This window comes from Eubalaena glacialis, chromosome 10 (assembly GCF_028564815.1).
Source record: "Eubalaena glacialis isolate mEubGla1 chromosome 10, mEubGla1.1.hap2.+ XY, whole genome shotgun sequence".
Lineage (NCBI taxonomy): Eukaryota > Metazoa > Chordata > Mammalia > Artiodactyla > Balaenidae > Eubalaena > Eubalaena glacialis.
The window spans coordinates 70,879,624-70,902,279 of NC_083725.1; the positions used below are offsets into that span (position 1 = coordinate 70,879,624).

General features: G+C 39.8%; 1 protein-coding gene across 1 annotated transcript in view; it reads right to left on the reverse strand.

Annotated features, from left to right (window-relative positions):
* Positions 1 to 22,656, reverse strand: part of RNF121 (ring finger protein 121) — an 83,566-nt gene that overhangs the window by 18,410 nt on the left and 42,500 nt on the right. The window contains exons 4-5 of the mRNA XM_061201330.1: positions 5,090 to 5,244; positions 1,899 to 2,006 (exon numbers count right to left, since the gene is read on the reverse strand). Of these exons, the coding sequence (XP_061057313.1) occupies positions 1,899 to 2,006; positions 5,090 to 5,244 (263 nt within the window). The remainder of the gene's footprint in view (positions 1 to 1,898; positions 2,007 to 5,089; positions 5,245 to 22,656) is intronic.

Below are 22,656 nucleotides of genomic sequence, written 5' to 3' on the forward strand. Positions count from 1 at the left end.
GTAATCCCAGGGACCAACAGTTTGCAATCTTGAGTCTTTAGATGTTTATTATAGAAAACTACCTTTGTTAAAACATTTGTACCAAGAACTGTACGTGTTCACTTAAAGTTGTAAATTACACGTAGCTTAGAAAGTTGAATTTGCCCACCAATCTTATAATATTTAACCTACTAACTAGACATCATGATCTTACACCAATTAACCTGATTAGTAGCATAAAAATGGTCAAGATTCTCAATTATGTTTTCCTCCTTATACAGTTTATCAAAGTAAAAAGAAACTGTAACTCTAGAATAAATACATTTAAAACATAATGGAGAATCTTGGTTTTTACTTTTTTTAACCATACAGGTTAGGAAGATATCTGGAAGTACCCTGGTTTTTTTTTGATGAGATGTGTTGACTCTGATAAATTCCTGTAAATATTTGTGGAGCCTGTTTATTCTTTCAGCCTGTACTACCCCTGGAAGAAAGAATTCCATGAGTGTCCTCTCACTATATTAAGCAGGACTTATTCCTTTCAGTTTCAGAGACTCCTGCCTACAGTATACTTGGTTTGGGGAAGAGGCCAGTGGTCATGAATTGAAATTTGAATCCTAAATCTCTAGCTTCAATGCACTGTCCCAGGCTTAAGATTCCACAAAATCCACAGCCTACAGCTGTGGAAACCACATTTCTACCCTTTTCTGCCCTGCTTACTCACTGTACCCTCCAGTCCCAGAGTCCAGAATTACTTGGCTTCTGCCTTAACTGGAGGTGGAGGAAACCTGTATGCTGATACAGATATTTTGGAAAGCTTATGACAATATGAAGCAACAGCCAGAATCCCACTCCTGGTCATGTACCCTTAGGAAGCCACTCAGCAATGTTACCTGTGACAGCGCTGCACTGAAAAAACAACCTACGTGACCAACAATGGAGCAGGACTTAAAAGTCCACAGGTTAACTCTGTTTCCTGAGAAATCTCTTAAAGGTGGAATGTCAGCTGTGTCACAAAGCAGCAATGCTTATATGTTAAACCTGACCTGTGATTAGAACACTGCATCTGGACTGGGAGAGTTTTAAACCTGATGTGTTCCTCGGAGAAGTGGGGCTTCTGGGCCTGGCTGGCTCCCACACTCATCTGTGTGGTCTCATTCCCTCGTATCTCAGCCCTGGGACTATTGTGAGGACTCCTGCAGACGCTGACCTGCTATTTCCTGTCTTGTATCTTTCTAGGTGGATCTGTTGCCAGGTATGGCCAGCTGTGTCCCATGAGTTCAACTGTCTAGTCCACGGCAAACTTTTTCTGTAAAGGTCCAGATTGTAAGTATTTTAGGTTTTGTGGCCCATATAGTCTCTGCCACAATTATCCAACTCTGCTGTTTTACTGCAAAAACAGCCATAGACAATGCGTAAACAAATGAATATGAGTGTTCCAGTAAAATATTTTTATTTTATAAAAACAGAAGGTAGGCCAACTTGGCCCACAGGATGTAGTTTGCCAACTCCTACTCTCCTTGAACATAAGACCACTCAGGTAGAGTGGATGTTACAGTAAACAATACACACATGGAAAAGGAAAATGGTTCTGTTGGGGTGATGGAGTTATGAGTAACTGGCTATAATCATTATTATGCTTACTTTTGTTATTATACTTTTCCACTAAAATATAAATTCTTGGAAAGTACAACCAATGATTTGAGACTCTAACTCTGTATCATCCAGACATTCCTTTCTCTTTGTCAGCACAAATCATGGAAGGCCCACCCATCCTCCCATCCTCCAAAGCCCAAGTCTCCTATCCTAGGCACCATGTTCCCCTTGTTCATACTCAGGACCTGTCCCAGGAACAAAGGTACATCTCACCAGTCCCTCCTCCCCAAACACTAGCAAAAACAAAAGCAAAGGGTACTCACTTGAATAACAAGTTAAGACCAAAGAGGGTAAACATGACAGCCATGTAGCCAATGATGCCAGTGGCATAGCTGATTTTATAGATCAGCAGGAACCACTTATAAACCAACCTGGAGAAAGGAGAAGAAATTAGTACAGCTGACACAGAAACACTGGCCTAAGAGCCTCTGGACCACCAGAATCCCTTACTCTCACATCAATGGGGACATAAGGCTCTTTGCTTAGGACTTTTACTGAGCAAGGTTGGTCACTCCCTCAATTGCAGAAACACCTCCACATACCAGGGAGCTAGTGCTTTGTATTTTCCTGGTCTCAGACCAAGGGAAGAAAAGAGAAGTTTCAACCTCAAACAAAGAAAGTACACAGCTGACCTCAGACAAGTATGTCATCTCAAATTCAGGTTAGTTGGATGAGGAAGTGAAAATTAGTAACTACAGCTATGCTCAGAAGGAAACAGGTATTCTTATCAGGAAAGAGGATTCAAGGGAAGATGAATAAGAGGTAGAATTAGCTACAGGCTTTTGTAACTGCACATGGTTAATGTGAATACTGCTTCACTCCTACCCATAGGCTAATAACAAAATGAATTATATCTAATGAGTTTGCTTCTGAATTTATTTTTTTTCCTGGAGGAGAAGGGATAAGGAAGGAGGCAGTCAACGAATACCCTTGAATTGGATGTGTGTGCGTGATGGGGGTGGGGTGCGGTAGAATGGGGCTGTGTGATGCTCCTGAAGGAGGAGCCATGCTCCCTAGGATCCAATGAAAAGCAGTGTGGAATCTGGTTGATTGACTGCAACTAGGATCAGAGAGGAAAGATGGTTCCCAGAATGTATCAGAGCCTTTTAAATGCTATGGAGGTAGGTCCCTGATATCAGGGGCCACTGTTCTACCTGTGAGGAGAGCTAAGGAGTAACTTAGCAATCTGCCTGGCTCCTGAGAGCTGAGTAGGTTACTGCCAACCCTGCTGGGCCTCAGGGAGAATGCTCAAGGTCCCTGCCTGGGCCTCCCTGCTGTGGCTAAACAAGGGGCGATGGCTTCTCAGGCTGGCGGAGGGACCCAAACACCTTGCAGTGTCTGCCCTCAAAGACCACAGACAGCTCCATTATCCAGGGTTTGTACTGATCAGATGGGACTGAGACACAGTGGAAAGGATGTGGCATTTTAGGTTGAACCTGGATTAAGTGAGGTTTAGTAGCTGGGTAACCCCAGATAAGTCATATCAACCTGAGACAAGTTTACTTATTTCTAAAACAGGAACCCCCTGCTACCTTTCTCACTGGATTGTACACAGTGTATATAATTTCCTGGTGTATATAATATATGCTCAATAAATGCTGCATGAATAAATGTGGTTGTTTATGAAAGTACTTTGAAATTGTAAAGCACTATCGAATGCTAGTTGTTACCGTTATCAAAAACCTCCCATGTTATAGACACATTTTCAGTCATTTTAGCTAGATGTTGAAAATATTACTTGATGACTCTTAACATGCTTTATTACAATTTTTCTTCATATTACCCTGTATGACGTAGCAATTATTATCAGAGGTAACAATTATTATCACATTTTTAGGGATAAAGAATTCAACGCTGAGAAATGTGCAGTCATAGGGGTCATATAATTAACAACTGGCAGGGTTGGGGTTTCCAATCCATATCCATCTGGCTCCAGAGCCTGTATATTCTATACTGGCTTTTAACGTAAACTACCACAGCCAGAGAGGGGCTTCTGGATCACTGACCTCACCTTGCAGATAAATTTTACTTTGTAGAATTAAACTCAGAAGGCCAAAGAAAGGCTTGTAGTAAAGTGGAACATAAGAGGCATGGGAAAAAGAGCAAGTTGCAACTTGGAAAACTTTGGATCGGATCGGATAGTCACAACTCTTGAGGCTGGCCGGGTCTTCTCTTAGGCTCTCCTGAACCTGTACACACGTGTCTCACAGTACTTACCAACTGCACTAAAACAGCTGCTTTCTTGTCCATTTCCTCCATTAAACCAAGTACTCCTTGAGGGCAGGGACCATGTCTTTTCCAGCTCTGTATCCCCAGTGCTCAGCACAGGGCCTGACACATAGCACGTGCTTGTTGAATGAATGAATGAATAAATGAGAAAATCTCTTTTTTTTCCTGTCAAGTATAGATATTAAATGACCTCTCAAGCTGGTTGGGAGGATCAAATGAGAAATGCATTTGGAAATACAAAGAATTATACAGGGGACTTCCCTGGTGGCGCAGTGGTTAAGCATCTGCCTGCCAATGCAGGGGACATGCGTTTCAGCCCTGGTCCGGGAAGATCCCACATGCCGCTGAGCAACTAAGCCCGTGCGCCACAACTACTGAGCTTGCGCTTTAGAGCCCGTGCGCCACAACTACTGAAGACCGCGTGCCTAGAGCCCGTGCTCTGCAACAAGAGAAGCCACCGCAATGAGAAGCCTGTGCACCGCAACGAAGAGTAGCCCCCGCTCGCTGCAACCAGAGAAAGCCTGCGTGCAGCAGCGAAGACCCAATGCAGCCAAAAATAAATAAATAAATAAATTAATTAATTAAAAAAGAAAAAAGATGTATACAGGCAGGGGCTGCTTTGTGACCAAAGAAGGAAGTATTGTTTGCTGGAAAATTGTAAATTTGCTGAGATTCATTCATTCAACAAAAATTCAGAGAATAGGCTACTATGTGCCAGACCCTGTGGTAGGGCCTGGATATACAGTGACAAACAACATGGATGTGATTCCTGATCTCATAGTTAGTTTAGTGGGGGAGACAGACACTCAAAATAATATTTAGTTATAAACTACGATAAGTTCTGTGAAGGAAAACTACAGGGCACTAGGAGAGAATGTGACAGAAAATCTAATTTAGAGATCAGAGAAGAGGTTACAGAAGAAAATGACAGTTATAATGAGACCACAATGACCAGGATTTGCTTACTTATTTTGTTAGCTTTTAATATAAACAGACCTTGATGTAAACTGTAAGGTAAGCTATAGGGAAAGACTTGGAGGTTTTTATCCTGTGAATGGGGCAGGAGGTCTCCCAATCAGCTCGTTTTGGTGGGGCTTTGTGCCAAGTAATCTTGGCAGACAAAAACTGTGATTTTTTCAGTCTAACCCACCCGCCTCCCGTGCATCCCAACCCATTAGTTCAGGAAGCCTAGCTCCTTCCCACTACCCACTACCTAAATTCTCACCTTGGGGTTGTCTGTACTAGTGGTTTTCGGGTGGCTCGGAAGGTGACAAAGGCTGTGACGGCAGAGAACAAGATCCAGATCACTAGGAACCTCCACCAGTGCAGCTTCACTGTGAAATAGAGGGGAACAACCCACATCTGAAAGAGGGTCACCATCTGAAACACAAACACAAGCACTTCAGCTCTAGCCAGCTCCCTCTGCAGCTCTTATCTGCAAATCCAGAGCGCATCTTGTGTGTTCCATTTTAGCCTGATCCTCTCCTACATTTCCAATTTTGGATAAAGGCACCTCCTAGTGACCCAAGTTAGAAATCTGGGACCGTGCTTGACACCAACCTTTTACCCCCCCATCCGACTGTTTATTGTACATATTCTTTCCTTTACATTTGAGCCCTTGCTACCCCTTACCTGGCTGACTATGACCTCTTTGTTAAGTCTCCTTGCATTCGGTGTCTCCCCTCCAATTTATCCTTCCCAGGAGCACACAGTCTTGAAGTATGTCATCCCCCTGCTTAGAACCCTCTAAGGGTCCCCAGTCTACAGGATAAGATTCAACATCCTTAGACCCAACATCCTTAGACAGGCAGTCAAATCCCCCACAATGGAGCCCCAAACTACTATTTCAAGGACCACCTTCTACCATTCCCCATGCCTGTAGTCAGGTTGTTCCCCTCAGGCTAAAACATCCTTCCCACCTGCCTTTCGGCCTGAGAGTATCACATCCAAGACACACAAAGCCTTCAGTCTCTCTTCTAGGCAGAATAAGTCATGACTTCCTATTGCTCCAAACGCATTTTCTTTTCTACCATCATTACAGTGCTTACCTAGAGTATGAGACTGGATTCGAATTCGTTCTCTAGCTTACTGTAACCTCCTTGAGAGCAGTGACAAGGCCATACTCATCTGATTCCTCTGTGCCAGGAAACTGTCTGGCCCATGACAGATCCTCAGTGAATTTAGATAAATGAGGGGAAAGCAAGACTAGAACCCTAAGAGGGAAGCACATTTGTTTTAAAGAGTATCTATTTTGGGGCTTCCCTGGTGGCGCAGTGGTTGAGAATCTGCCTGCCAATGCAGGGGACACGGGTTCGAGCCCTGGTCTGGGAAGATCCCACATGCCACGGAGCAACTGGGCCCGTGAGCCACAATCACTGAGCCTGCGCGTCTGGAGCTTGTGCTCCGCAACAAGAGAGGCCGCGACAGTGAGAGGCCCGCGCACCGCGATGAAGAGTGGCCCCCGCTTGCCGCAAATGGAGAAAGCTCTCGCACAGAAACGAAGACCCAACACAGCCATAAATAAATAAATAAATTAAAAAAAAAAAAAAAAAAGAGTATCTATTTTACTTTCCCTCCTTCATATCTTTACCTCAGACTTGTTAGCTACAGAGTTCCAAATGTATAAAACAATTCTAAGTCAGAAGTTTGGACCAATCATGAGTCTCCTGCTCCCCAATGTCTCCTAACTCCCTCCCCCAACCACCCAATTTTTACTCTTCTCAGGTGAGTAGCAGGTGTAAAAACAGATAATTAGCACTTAATAGAGGCTTTCTTCTTGGTATCATTAAATGAAATGAAAGAATTTTTTTTTAAAAAAAGGGGGGTGGCTATAGAGAGGAAAATATTAGCTAGTTTCCTAAAGTTCCATAGAAGAGAAAACTTTTGAGAAACTATTTACTCTTGGGGATTTCTAAACTAGCGCTGCCCAGTCCAAATATAATGTGAGTCTCATATGTAAGTTTAAGTTTTCTAGGGGGGAAAGCAGGGAGGGGGCTGGGGGTCGTGGTGGGATGAATTGGGAGATTGACATATATACACTAATATGTATAAAATAGATAACTAATAAGAACCTGCTGTATAAAAATAAATAAATAAAGTTTAAAAAGAAATAAATGATGGAGAGGGTGTGGAGAAAAGGGAGCCCTCCTACACTGTTGGTGGGAATATAAACTGGTAAAGCCACTATAAAAAAAAATAAGTAAGTTTTCTAGTAGCTATGTTAAAAAAAAAAGTAAAAAGAAACAGATGATCTTAATTTTAAAATACATTTTATTTAACCCAATATATCTAAAATATTACCGTTTCAACATGTAGTCAATATAAAACTATCTATGAAATATTTTACTTTTTTTTGTACTACGGCTTTAAAATCCAATGTTTATTTTATATTTACAGTATATCTCAAAAGAGACCAGTCACATTTCAAGTGTTCAGCTGCCACATGGGACTGGTGGTTACAACACTGGATAGTGCAGCTTAAAGCATCTTTTTAGTGTTAAGCTGTCTGTAGCTACTACTCTCTCATAGACTGTTCTGTGGCAAGAAAAAGCGTTAGTTTGTTAGTGTGATTTTACATGTTAAAAAAAAAAAGAGAGACAGTGGAAGAGAATGGTGAGCAGCCACTCTGCTTTAGAGCTTCCAGCGCTGTGTGCCCACTGGTCAGTGAACAATGTAGCCTCAGTACCAATTCCACTGTATAGGAATGTGCAGTTGACTCTGAATGAAGCATTCTAAACTATTCCGGCCTTACAAAAAAAAGTGTGAAAAGCACCAGGATGTACTAACAAACGGCTACCCAAATAATGTTCCAGGTGACATTCTAGGAGATAGTTGGAGACCAGGAAAATACATCACAACAAACAACTGCAGATTATTTAAACTAGGGGATAAGGCAACCAGAATCGTGACACTAAAAGGGGGGTAGATGAAGGTGGGTGTGGAAAGAAGGGTTACAGGGTCTTTAGCCTTCACATGGTTTGCTTTAACAGGCTCATGGGGGTGTTTACAAAACAGTAGGCCCAGAAACTAGAGAAGAATTAAATCACGTGGCCTGGTCACATGTGTCCGCTCTGAGAAAGAACAGGAATTCCTATCTCCTTTGAGCTTTTCCAAAAACTTGGCTGTTACATAAAAACCACCAGCCTGCCCTAATAGCCTCTTTCCCACTCCCCATCAATCACCAACAGCATGTTCTTGTGGGGGAATCCAGTAGAGATAATTTTCCGTACGTGAGCTGCAGCTCTGCATATTTTGGGTGTGAGAGGCAGAGGACCTGGATTCTATTCTGCGTTGAACAAAGACATAATTAGGAGTAAGTCCGGGCATTGGTGTAAAAGGAATGGAAAATCTTGCCTCATTTTGTAATGTTCAGGCTTGAAACTTTAAGGGTGTAAAGCTACTCAACTTACACATCATGAAAGATAAGAGAGGAGCAGGGGTGGGTAGGAAAGGGAAGGAAGGAAGGAGATTTAGGGACAGGATTCGGCTTTTTGAAACCAGATGGCCCAGTAGAAGCCCAGCAAACCTGGATTCTAGTTCTGTTCTGCCTCCAACTCAGTAGGTCACCCTAAGGAGGGCCTTCCTCCTTAAAGGAAGGGTTTGACTTGATTTTCAAACTCCTTCAAGCTCTAGCACGCTAAGGTTCTGTTAGGCAGCCTTGTATCTCAGACTCCCTAGGAGAGTGAAGGCAGAATTCACTCATTCATCCAAGTACTTACCTTGCATTTCATGAGAAGAGGAATGCAGAAATAAATAAACATGACCTCTAGTCCCTGTCCTCAAGGAGCTAACAGTCTAGCAGCAGGAGAATAACATAGATCAAACCCATATTTTAATGATTCTATGAATCCTTACACCCTTTCTAAAGAAGAAGTACAAATAGAAATCATTAAAGAGCAAATGAACAAAGCAGAATGCTATAATATAGTGAAATGAACAGTGATTTTAGAATTAAAGAGTTCTAGATATGAATCCCAACATGGCTATTTACTGTGTTACCTTAGGCAAGTCACTTAACTCTGACAGCCTGTTTTCTGAACTGTAAATGAGGTAAACAGTACCTACTCTCATCAGGCTGTATAGGTCATGTGAGTTAATGCATGGAAAACTTTTAGAACAGTACCGAACAAGGCAAGCATTCAATATAAGTAATGTAATAAATATAATGTAAGGATTCAATATAATAGCTCTTATATTTCAATGGCAGCAATGTATATAAAACAACAAGCATAGTTGCATAGTAAGCATTAAGTAAATGAGAGCTCTTATTATGGCTTCACATGATCAAAAATTAATAAAGCCACATATATAAGGGAGCAAAGATTGCAATGAGATAACCAAAATAATCAACATATTAAAGGTGGTGAGGTTATAGCAATTTCTTTATAATGTTTAATTTGTCCTTTCCAGGAAAAATAAATGATCCAAAAACCCAAACCAAGGATTTGAAGCCACTTTCAGGTATTGAGACACTCTGTGCCAGGGAGGCTTGAAAGCCAGATTCTCTTCAAGGCCTGGAAAGCAGCTGCTGGGGTGAGAGCTCAGTGCCTGACAAGCAGCAGGCAGAGGGGCTGGGTGAACACAACAGTCTACCATGGGGAAAATGGTAAGTTACAATTTTGCCTGGTTAATTTACTTGTGTCTACTGTAGTATTTATTGGCATTTTGCTTACTAAATAAATTGAAGCTTCCTCATTAAGGAAGGCATTTTTAATGGCTAGCTTGGCAATAAATGGCTGAAAGTTACTCAAGAGTCTCAGAACAATAGCAGGGACTCTGGTGCCATCTGGTGGCGACACATGTGGTTTGATAGTTTGCTCAACCAAGTGCCTGTACTTGATGCTGTGAAAGGCACAAAATAATGGGAAGCCGTGGCCCTAACTTCTCTTCCAGAATTTGGGGTGATGAGACATAAATGCATGAATTAGGCAGCCATGCAAAGCATCAAGCACTGCCATGGGAGTTCAGAGGAGAGATGTAGCAGTGTGGTCAGGAGCTGTCAAGGGGAGACTAACTGGAAATGGCAGAGCTCTGGTTCTGAAGGAGGCTTCATTATGGCGTGTGCGCGTGCATGTGCACGTGCATGTGCGCGTGCGTGCGTGTGTGTGTGAAAGCCATTCATCCTTCTCTCTCTGAATCTGAAAATATGAAGCTGAAGTGAAGACTAGCCTGAAACTCACTCACTGATTCATTCAGCAAACATTTGCTGAGGAACAATCCCAGCTTCTCTGATCTGGAAGATAAGAATAACAACATCCCACTTCTCTCTCCACAAGGCTACACAGTTGAGTTGATGATGTTAGATGCTAACAGTAAGAGCTAGCCCAATTTAAATGGACTGTCTTTGTTTTAGATTTCTTTCATCTCAGAAATGGTAATCCACGAAAAGTCAAAAAAGAGCTCCCAGATCACATCCTTCTCTGGGCACCAGCTCCCCTGTTAGTGCGCTGATGCTTGGCACTTCCGACTTCCGGCATTCTCATCACTTCTGTATCTTCCTACGTTATGGGGGCAGGGCCACCCGCCGTGCTTGGCTGAAGAGGAATACTGAGGGTGAAATGAAAACGACAAGCCCAGGTAGCTGAACAAAGTCAGAGACTCACAGCTTGAATCAGCATGAAAAAAATGCTGATAAATGGACAGAGATCAATTGGAAGAAGGTGTCTGGGATATGCTCTACAGCTCTGGTCAATATTTTCATGAATGATTTGGATGAAAATACAAAGGATCTGCTTACCACACTGTGAATAGTACAAAGCTTGGGAAGGAGAGAGGAGCAAGGCAGTGAACATAGGAAACAGAAACAAGATCCAAAATGAATAAAGCTCATTCCTAGAGTTCTTCTAGCTCTAACATGCTGTGACCTGATAAGCTGAAATGAAGAACCAAAACCTTACGATGAAACCTCACCAACTACCCAAGTATAGGTTGGGGAAGGAGTGGCTTAACAGCAGCTCATGTGAAACAGATCTAGGGGTTTCACCTGACCACAAACTGCCAGAGAATATATGCCAACAGGACCATTACCAAAAAAGCCAAGGCAACACTACGCTGTTTAACTAAGAATAAACCCAGAATGAAGGAGGCAGCAGCTCTACCACTCTCTGCTGTCGAAGCAAACTTGGGCCCTGAAATCAGGTCTTAGGACCACAATGTAGAAAGAACAGTGATGAATAAGCATGACCACAACGGAGCAGCCAGGATTACAAAGGGTCTGGAAACCAAATCACATAAGGAAGAGCTGAAGGCACTGGCGTATTAGGCCTGGACAAAACTACAGGAAGGCATGGCTATTATCTGAAGATCATCCAGAGGCCGAGCAAGCAGATATAGTAGCACAGTTTCTGTGACCTGGTAAGACCCCACATATTGCTGGAATATTCTACAGGGCAGAAACTTGGTTGGCAATTACCTCCTACCACACCCCTGGCTAATGGTCAACCTTACCACATGAAGCAGGCATTCCAATGATAACAAATGCGCTAGATAGTTCTTTCCTGATGCTGACCTGAAAAAAATCTGCCTTTGCCTCCCCCTTCTGCCTCTGGGTCAAACTCTTGTCCTTCAGAGAAGCACAGAGTAAATTTACTCCCTATTTCTTATGCTTACTCTCCTAATTTTATGTCTTTTTTTCCCAGGTCTTCTCCTCTCCAGGCAAAAGAGTCACTCAAGCAGTCATTTAATAAACATTTACTGGACACCAGGCTAAGGACTGGGGAATTCAAAGATAAAATACAAAACCGCCTCAAGAAGGAGAAGTCTACTGAGGAGAAACAAATAACTATAATCCAGAATGATAAGTGCTATAATGGAGTAGGCCCTGGTGGCCAAGAAAGTAGAGTAGAGGTGCTTCACTCAATGTGGAGGAATCAAGGAAGGCTTCCTGAAGAAGGCAACCTACCATCTCCGTCCTGATGGTCCAATAGGTGCAGGTGGAGAAAGGTATCATGATGCAGGGACATGGTATACCTGAGAGAGTACAACTAGTACCCGAGGGAGGTGTGAGAAATGAGCCTAAAGAGGTAGGCAAGGCTCAGAGGAGGCTGATCACACTTAGGAGTTTTTATTATATTCTGAGGAGAAAAGTTTTTCTTTCTCATAAGAAGTGGATTACAACCCTTTACCATCTTAGCATTCTCTAGCCACATTCTAGTAACCCTCTTAATGTCTTGGTCTGAGAAAAATCTATAGAACTTTAAAGATTTCCAGGTAGGAGATTTTGCCACTCATCCATTCCAGGAGGAAACAGCAGTTCAGAGGATAGAGTCTGAAAAGATACTATATTTGGTAACAGACAGACATGATGAAAGCTTCTCCTTGGAGATCTTTAAAAATAGGATACTTTCCAGGCATAAACTTACTCCTTCCCCTAACATCCCTGAGGGAGCTAAGGAGCAAGTAAGATTAGATTCTCTGAATAGATGATGAAAACTGAGCTACAGAGAAGCCAAACAGCAAGTGTGGCCTGGGCTAGGCTGCCAATCCAGATCTTCTGTCTCCCAAGTTCTGCCTCCCAGCATCAGTCACTAAGCTGGGGGGAAACCCTGAGGAGGCAAGACAATGTAGAGCAAAGGGAGGTGGTTGTGAAACTACCTGAAATCCAAGAAAAGGACTTGGGCAAAAATTATTAAAGGAAAAATCAGGGGAGTTAAAAACAGATATCACCATGGCAGAACTGACAATAATTTCCTGAAGCTTTTGGAAACCTCAAAAAATGGTTGAGTACGCTATGGAAAAGAGCACTTAACCAAGAACCAGATTTTACATCTGGCTCTCCAGACGTAAATTTAAAGGTCATGTGCTCCTGATAAATCACTTCAGGATTCTGCACTTTGGTTTACTAATCTGAAAAATGGAGACAAATCCCTATCCTATCTTATAAAGCTATTTGTTGTGAGGTTCCAAAGAGAGGACAGATGAGAAAAGTGTTTTTTTTTAAATCAACAAATTCAAAACTCTAAGCAGTTTAAGGTATTATTACTATTGTTGCTGAAAAGAACAGTACCTGAAATTTAAATACACAAAACCGTAAGATCGCTTGTTCCCAACAGCAGTTAATTTAGACTAAGTTTCTCTTCTTTTAAAGTGAAGTTTCTTTTCTTTGAACTCCTAAATTACAGAGAGAAGTTTGATACTTTTCACAGTGAAACCAGTAGGTTGGCATACTTGCTCATAATCAATCTCATGGCTGGCAACATCCATGCTGCTCTAGGTCCTAGAGTCTAGGACAGTGTTTCTCACTGGGAGTGAATTTTCTCCCCAGGGGACATCTGGCAATGTCTGGGGACATTTTTGGTTGTCACAACTGGGGGAGGGGTGTTACCAGCCATCTGGTGGGTAGAGGCCAGGGCTGCTGCTACTGCTAAACGTCCTACAATGTACAGGATAGCCCCCCGAAAAAATAAAGAATCATTTGGCCAATATGTTAATAGTCTCCCTACTGAGAAACCTGGTCTAGGAGAACAGAGCTAGTGTTTTTCTACTTAGTGGTCATGGGTGCCCAATGGAAGGCTGGGCCACCAACCAGCACTAGTGAAGAACAGAAAATTTCATTCAGTTTGAGAGAAACAGAGCCTTATCAATTAATTCCATCATTCCTTGGCATGCCATAAGAAGCATTTTTTGGAAAGCTCTGACAGCTAATCTCAAACAGCTCATATTTCTACTACTCAACAACAAACCCAGTGCCTCTCCTTTACACAACATTCTTGTGGGAGTTGTTTTGTTTTGGTTCTTTTTTATTCCCATTCCTCATTCCACAGAGTGAAGTGTGTTTAATATGTATATTTTTGTGTTTAATATGTATATTTTAAATGTGTTTAAATGTGTTTAATATGTATATTTTTGATTTATTAATCGGCACTGTGTTGTGTATCTTTCAGTTTGTTACTTTTTCCACTCCGTACTATGCTTTTAAGGTCCACAAGTTGTTATGGGTACACAGTGTCATGATATGCATCCACCACATTTTGCCTATTTACCCAGAGATAGGTATCTAGATTGCCTGCAACTCTTCAATTAACTGCCAAACTTAACATTTAAATGAACACCCTCTCATATATCCTGTTAGGATATGCCACAAGACATGTATATATTCCATCTGATTGAATAGTGCCATGCTGCTCTCCACAATGCCTGCAACAGGCTTCACACCCACAAAGAATGCATGGGGGTTCCTACAGCCTCTGATCCACGCCAATACTTGGAAATATCTGGCTTTCTAGTTTCTAGCCAATCGAATAAATTGATAATTCATTGCTGTTTTAATGTTCATTTCTCTAACTACTAATGACTTTGAGCTCTCTTCTCAGGCTTGATGGACTTTTGGATTTCCTCTCCTGTAAACTGCCCGTTCATATTCTTTGCCCATTTTTCTATTGGAGCTTCTGTCTTTCCTTTGTTGATTTGTAGGAGTTACTTCATATAGTCTAGATACTAATCTATTGTCACTTTTAATCATTATTAATCTCTCATTCTATTATCAGCTAACTTTGCCTATAGTATCCTTTATCCAACAAAAATCCTTAATCTTAATATAATCAAATTTATCAAATCTTTATCTTATTAGCTTATACACTTTTCATTAACTTCATAATTTTGCCTTTCATAATTAGATCTTTAATCTATCTTTAGTTCCTTTTTGTATGCAGTGTTATATAGGAATTTAGTTTTAATTTTTCTCCATATGGTGAGCCAGTTTTCTCAACACAATCTACTTAACAATGATTAATTTCTTCACTGATTGGTGATTACATCTTTAGTGTATATTAAGTTCCCATTATACAAGGATTTATCTCTGAGATCTTCACTCTCTTCCATTGGTTTATTTGTCTATTCTTTATAGTATGTCTTAATATCTGGTAAGGTAAATCCCTGTCTTGGGAACTGCTTTCTTTCTTGCCTTTATTTTTGAACTTCTAGTAGAGAAAAAAGATTAATCAGAATCTCTGGTTAATGAATATTCTCATCGTTAGTCTATGCATAGACCACTTTTGTTTTAATTTTTAAAAATTATTTTTGGGAGTTCCCTGGTGGTCCAGTGGTTAGGACTCAGCGCTTTCACTGCCATGGCCTGGGTTCAATCCCTGGTTGGGGAACTAAGATCCCACAAGCTGTGCAACATGGCCAAAAAAAATTTAAGTGTGGTTAAAAAAAAAACACATAAAATTTACCATCTTAACCATTTTTAAAAGTGTAGAGTTCAGTAGCGGTAAGTACATTCACACTGCTGTGCAACAGATCTCCAGAACTTTTTCATCTTGCCAAATCTGAAACTCTGTACCCATTAAACAACAACTTCCCAATCCCACCCACCCCCAGCCCTTGGCAACCACCATTCTACGTTCTCTCTGTATGAATCTGACTACTCTAGGTACCTCATATAAGTGGAAGTATTTGTGTTTTTATGACTGGCTTATTTCACTTAGCATAATATCCCAAAGGTTCATTTATGTGAAGCAGTGACAGGATTTCTTTCCTTTTCAAGTTAATTATTTTTTAATAATATAACAAATACTGAACCCACCATCCAACATAAGAACTGGAACACCTAAATTTACTTATATTTAGCTACGTCCTCGTCTTCTCTATCCTATCCTCCAGTTCTCCATCCAACATCAGCCTTATCCTGAATCTTGATTTTATCATTCCCTTGCTTTTTAAAATATGACCTTATCACTCACATACATATTTCTAAAACATTGTTTAGTTTTCATTGTTTTTAGCTTTCTATAAAAGGTATAGTTATAAGTACTCTCCTGGGACTTTTTTCACTCAATATTATATTGTTAAGATTCATCCTTACCAAGATTTGTAACTACAGTTAATTATTTTTGTGTTATTCCATATATTTATTTATGTATTATTTTATAAGTTATATCCATTGTGAAAATATATCACAACTAACCTATCCACTCACCTATATATGGGTATTGGGTCATTTTCAAGTTTTTACTATTACAAATAGTGCTGATAGGAAAATTCTAGTACATCCTCCCTCCTGGGATACATGTGCAAACTTTTCTCTTGGCATATATCTAGGAATTAAACTCCTGGATCATAGGGAATATGAATATCCAACTTTATATACTCTTTTTCAAAGTGATTTCTCCATGAAACAATATTAACTGACTACTGCCCTAGCACGGAGCTAAAAAGGATCAAAGAATATTTGCTAATTGAACAAACAAACAAACAGACATCAGGGAAGAGTGAAGGAGAGCATAGGAGTCAGAGGGACTGGACGTGAATCCTGACTCTGCTAATCATTGGTTGAGTGGGGCTCAGTAATCTCTTTGAGCTTTAGTTTCTTGATCCATACAATGGCAAAAAATAAAATTACCCACCACAGAGCAAAATACTTGACACATTATGAAGTACTCAATAAACGGTAGCTGGTGTTATTAATTATGTTTATGTAATAGTGAAGTTCATACCTTAGTGATGGCCCAACTATATTTCTGCTCTGCTTCTCCTCCCTGAAGCCCATCTTCAGCCTAGAGCAGATTTGAATTTCAAGGTGAGGGGGTCCCTCAAGAACTATAAACTTGCAGTTACAGCAAGTACCTAAAATCTGTTTAGGCAGGGAGAAGACCTTCAGATGCACCAGGATGGAAAACAAGGAATACCAAATGGGCCATCCAAACAGAACAGCAAATAACAGAATCCTCAGCCCACAGGGCGGTTCATAAATCTAGTCTACAAAAATTTCTGTACCAATTCTACAAATAAAATCAGATAGCAATCTGAGGAAAGATACCTGCAACATGTATGACAAAAGGTTTATTCATAATATACAAAGAGCTGTTATAAATCAGTAAGAAACATTCCAAAAGAATCTTAAGCAAGGAAAGAAAATATGACCAAATACACCAAGTGGTTCAACTGTGAATAATATTTATATGTCACAATAATGTAAATAGGGAATATTTATTTAACTAAAAACTGGGAGGAAAAGTGTGTATGTGATGGGTATAGTGTAGCAGTATAAGATAATTACCACCTTCCATGGTAGAAAGTCAAAAGGAAAATTATATATATATATGTGTGTGTGTATATATGTATGTGTGTGTGAGTGTATGTGTAATCATGTTATTTAAAAATATAGAGGTCAGGATCAGAAAACAACTAAAAAAAGTTTAAAGTGGTTGCCACTGAAATAATAATCAGGGATGGAGAGAGATAGGCAGAGGACTGATGTGTTCTGCTTTTTAAACCTTACAGAACTTCTTGACTTTTTTGTTTTGTTTTGTTTGTTTGTTTTGGCCACGCTGCGGCTTGTGGGACCTTAGTTCCCCAACCAGAGATCGAACCCGTGCCCCCTGCAGTGGAAGTGTGGGTCCTAACCACTGGACTGCCAGGAAAGTGCCAGAACTACTTGACTTTTATTTTTTTTAATTATTTTTTTAATAATTTATTTATTTAATTTATTTATTATTTTTGGTTTGGCTGCGTTGAGTCTTCGCCACTGTGCACGGGCTTTCTCTAGTTGCAGCAAGGGGGACTACTCTTTGTTGCGGTGCCCAGGCCTCTCACTGCGATGGCTTCTCCCAATGTGGAGCACGGGCTCCAGGCACGCAGGCCTCAGCAGTTGTGGCTCGCGGGCTCTAGAGCGCAGGTTCAGCAGCTATGGCGCACAGGCCCAGCTGCTCCGCTGCATGTGGGATCCTCCTGGACCAGGGCTCGAACCCGTGTCCCCTGCATTGGTAGGCGGACTCCCAACCACTGCGCCACCAGGGAAGCCCTACTTGACTTTTAAATTAGGTATTTTCACCCTATTAGATTGACAAAGATTAAAAATACTGAGGATTCTCTATACTCTCTTTAACACTGGGTAATAGCACTGTTTAACATCTCTTGGTGGGATTATAAACTGCTATAACTTTTTTGAAGGGCAATTTGACAAGATCCATTAATGATTAAATGGCAATTCCACTTGACCAGGCAATTCCATTTCTAGGAATTCATTCTCCAGAAATGCCGGCCCAGCTATGCAAATTATATATGTGAGAAGTTTACTGAACCATTGTTGCAACTGAGATAAACTGTTAATTAACACATCTATTAATAGACATAAGTTAAATTAAAAAAAAAACAATTTAAAAGAATACTATGCTTTAGTAGTTTAAAAGGATGGCACACATACTAATACGGATAGACATACAAACTAATATGGCTTGTATATCTGACAGCCAGTACAGGCATACCTTGTTTTATTATATTTTGCTTTATTGCGCTTTGCAGATACTGCAGTTTTTTACATACTGAAGGCTTGTGGCAACCCTGAGTTGAACATGTCTATCAGCGCCATTTTTCCAACAGTTCATGTCTCTGTGTCACATTTTGGTAATTCTCACAATAATTCAAACTTTTTCATTATTATTATATTTGTTATGGTGATCGGTGATCAGTGATCTTTGATGTCACTATTGTAATTGTTCTGGGGCACCACAAACTAGGCCATATAAGACAACAAACCTAACAAACGTTGTGTATGTTCTGACTGCTCCACTGACCAGCTATTTCCTATCTCTCTCCCTTTCCCTGGGCTTCCCTATTCCCTGTGACACACAATATTGAAATTAGACCAATTAATAACCCTACAATGACCTCTAAGTGTTCAAGTGAAAGGAAGAGTCACACATCTCTCATTTTAAATCAAAAGCTAGAAATGATTAAGCTCAGTGAGTAGGCATGCTGAAAGCTGAGACAGGCCGAAAGCTAGGTGTCTTGTGCCAGTTAACCCATGTTGTGAATGCAAAGGAAAAGTTCTTGAAGAAAATTAAAAGTGCTACTCCAGTGAACACATGAATGATAAGAAAGCAAAACAGCCTGACTGCTGATATGAAGAAAGTTTCAGTGGTTAGATAAAAGATCAAACCAGCCACAACTTTCCCTTAAGCCAAAACCTAATCCAGAGCAATTCTCTGAAGGCTGAGAGAGGTGAGGAAACTGCAGAAGAAAAGTTTAAAGCTAGCAGAAGTTGGTTCATAAGGTTTAAGGAAAGAAGCCATCTCCACAACAAAAAATTGCAAGGTGAAGCAACAAATGAGGATGAAGAAGCTGCAGCAAGTTACCCAGAAGATCTAGCTAAGATGATGAATGAAAGTAGCTACACTAAACAACAGATTTTCAAGCAGATGCCATCTATGACTTTCACAGACAGGAGAAGTCAGTGTCTGGCTTCAAAGCTTCAAAGGACAAACTGACTCTCTCTTTAGGGGATAATGCACCTGGTGACTTTAAGTTGAAGCCAATGCTCATTTACCATTCCCAAAATCCTAGGGCCCTTAAAAATTATGTTAAATCTACTCTGCCTGTGTTCTATAAGTGGAACAACAAAGCCTGGATGACAGCCCATCAGTTTACAACATGGTTTACTGAATATTTTAAGCCCACTATTGAGTCCTACTGCTCAGAAAAAAAAAAGAGTCCTTTCAAAATATTACTGCTCACTGACAATGCACCTGATCAACCAAGAGCTCTGATGGAAATGTACAATGAGATTAATGTTGTTTTCATGCCAGCTAACACAACATCCATTCTGCAGCCCGTGCATCAAGAAGTAACTTCAACTTTCAAGTCCTGTTATTTAAGAAATACATTTTGTAAAACTACAGCTGCCATAGATATTGATTCCTTGTTTGGATATGGGCAAAGAAAACTGAAAACCTTCTGGAAAGGATTCACCATACTAGATGCTATTAAGAACATTTACAATTAATTGGAAAGAAGTCAGAATAGCAACATGAACAGGAAATTGGAAGAAATGTATTCCAACCCTTGTGGATGAATTTGACGGGTTAAAGACTTTAGTGGAGGAAGTAACTGCAGAAGTGGTAGAAATAGCAAGAGAACTAGAATTAGAAGTAGAGTCTGAATATGTGACTGAATTGCTACAATCTCATGATAAAACTTTAACAGCTTAAGAGCTGCTTCTTACACATGAGCAAAGAAAGTAGTTTCCTGAGATGGAATCTACTCCTGGGAAAGATGCTGTGAATACTGTTGAAATGACAACAAAGGATTTAGAATAATACATAAACTTAAGTTGCTAAGGCAGGGTTTGAGAGGATTGACTCCAATTTTGAAAGAAGTTCTACCGTGGCCAAAATGCTATCAAACAGCACTGGGTGCTACAGAGAAATCATTTGTAAAAGGACGACTGAAACAAACTTCACTGTTGTCTTATTTTAAGAAATTGCCACAGCTATTCCAAACTTCAGCAACCACCAGCCTGATCAGTCAGCAGCCATCAGCATCTAGGCAAGACCCTCCACCAACAAAAAGATTGACTCAATGAAGGCTCAGATGATAGCATTTTTCAGCAATAAAGTATTTTTAAATTAAGGTATGTACATTGTTTTTTTAGACATAACACTATTGCATACTTAACAGACTACAGTACAGTGTAAATATAACTTTTATATGCCCTGAGAAACCAAAAATTTTGTGTGACCTACTTTATTGCATATTCACTTTATTGCAATGGTCTGGAACCAAACCCATGGTATCTCTGAGGTATGCCTATATTAGGTGGAAAATGTTGCAGAGCCTAATGGATGTCATAAATATCTAAAATTTTATAAATATTAACATATGCATAGAAAAAAAATCTGCAAGTGTAACAAATGTTTAACAGTGATTCTCTCTGGGCACTTCTGAATTTTTTATAACAAACATGTATAACATTTGTAATGAGAACAAAAACAAAACAAAAACAGAACGAAACCTCATCCTGTCTCTCGACAGGTCAGCTTTGTCCTCTAAGAATGAGACAGGGCTTCGCCTCTCTTGGTAATTCGATGATACAGATTTTAGAGCTTAGAGGGAGTACTTAGAAGAAGTCCAGCCAACCATTCCGTAAAACTCACAAAAATCTGCTCCACAACATCCCTGACGGGGTTGTCTAGTCCCTAATAAAACATAGTTGTAATGGGAAGAGCATTCCCTTCTAAGACAGTTCATTCCACTGTGGAACAGTCCTCACTGTTGAAAATTTCTATATAATACTTAGCCAAAATCTGCATTCTTAAAACTCTCATTCCTTAGCTTTAATTTGGGCCTTTGGAGTTAAACAGAATAACAGTAATGAAAAACTATTTTAAAGTTTGAAGAGACATTAGCAATCATCTAGTCTTAAACCTTCACTTTAAAGATGAAACATGAGAATGAGGCGAGGCTAAGAGGGAATAAGTAATTTGCCCAAGGTCCATTGCTAATTAGCAGTGATGCTAGAAATAGATCTTAGATCAAGTGACTCCCACTTCAAGGCTTTTTATACTACACCAAAATTCCATTCCTCAAAAAACAGAAAAGAAGGTAACACTTCCTAACTCATCTATGAGGCCCCATTATCCTGATACCAAAGCAAGACAAATACATGACGAGAAAAGTACAAACCAATCCCTGTTATGAATGCAGAGGCAAAAATCCTCAACAAAATACTAGCAAACCGAATCTAGCAGCATATTAAAAGGATTACACACTGCGACCAAGTGAGATTTATCCCAGGGATGCACCACATGATCACCTCAATTGATGTAGAAAAAGCATTTGAGAAATCCAACACCCATTCAATGATAAACACAGAAACTAGGAATAGAAGGGAATTTCCTCAACATGATAAAGGGCATTTATGAAATATCCACAGCTAACATACTTAAAGATTAAAGACTGAAAGCTTCTCCCCTAAGATCAGGAAAAAGACAAGGATGCCCAATCTCACTACTATTATTTAATATTGTACTGGAAGTTTTAGCCAGAGCAATTATGCAAGAAAAGGAAATAAAAGGCATCCAATCAGAAAAAAAGAAGCAAAACAGAGGACATGGTTTATATAAAGAAAATCCTAAAGAATCCACACAAAAAAACTATTGGTTAATAAACAAATTCAGCAAAGTTGCAAAACACAAAATCAATACACAAAAATCAGTTTTATTTCTATATATTAACAATGAACAATCCAAAAAGGAAATTAAGAAAATAATTCCATTCACAATAACATCAAAAAGAATAAAATACTGAGGAATAAATTTGACCAAGGAGGTATGGGACTTGTACATTGGAAACTACAAAACATTAATGAAAGAAATTAAAGAAGACTGAAATAAATGAAAAGACAATTAATGCTCATGAAAGTTCATGGAATGGGAAGATTGATATTGCTAACATGGTAATACTCCCTCAAATGATCTACAGATTCAGAGCAATCCTTATCAAAATCACAACTGCCTTTTTTTGCAGAAATGGAAAAACTGATCTTAAAATTAATATGGAATTGCAAGGGATCTAGAATAGCCAAAGCAATCTTGAAAAGGAACAAGTATGGAAGACTTATGCTTCCTAATTTCAGAACTTACTACATTGCTATGGTAATCAAAAGTGTGATATTGGCATTAGTATAGATGTATAGTTCAATGGAATATAATTGAAAGTACAAAAATAAGTGCATACGTCTATGGTCAATTGATTTTTGACAAAAGTGTTAATAAGACCATTAAATGGAAGAAGAAGTCTCTTCAATAAATGGTGCTAGGACAACTGGATATCCACAGGCAAAAAAATAAAGTTAGATCCTTATCTCACACCACTTACAAAAAATTAACTCAAAATGGATCAAAGACCTAAATCCTAAGAGCTAAAAGTATAAAACTCTTCAAAGAAAACACAGGGGTAAATCTTAATAATCTTGGATTTGTCAATGGATTCTTAGACATGACATTAAAAGCATAAGCAACAAAAGAAAAAAATAGGTTTAAGGGTACAAACTTGCAACTAGTAGTAAATAAGCCA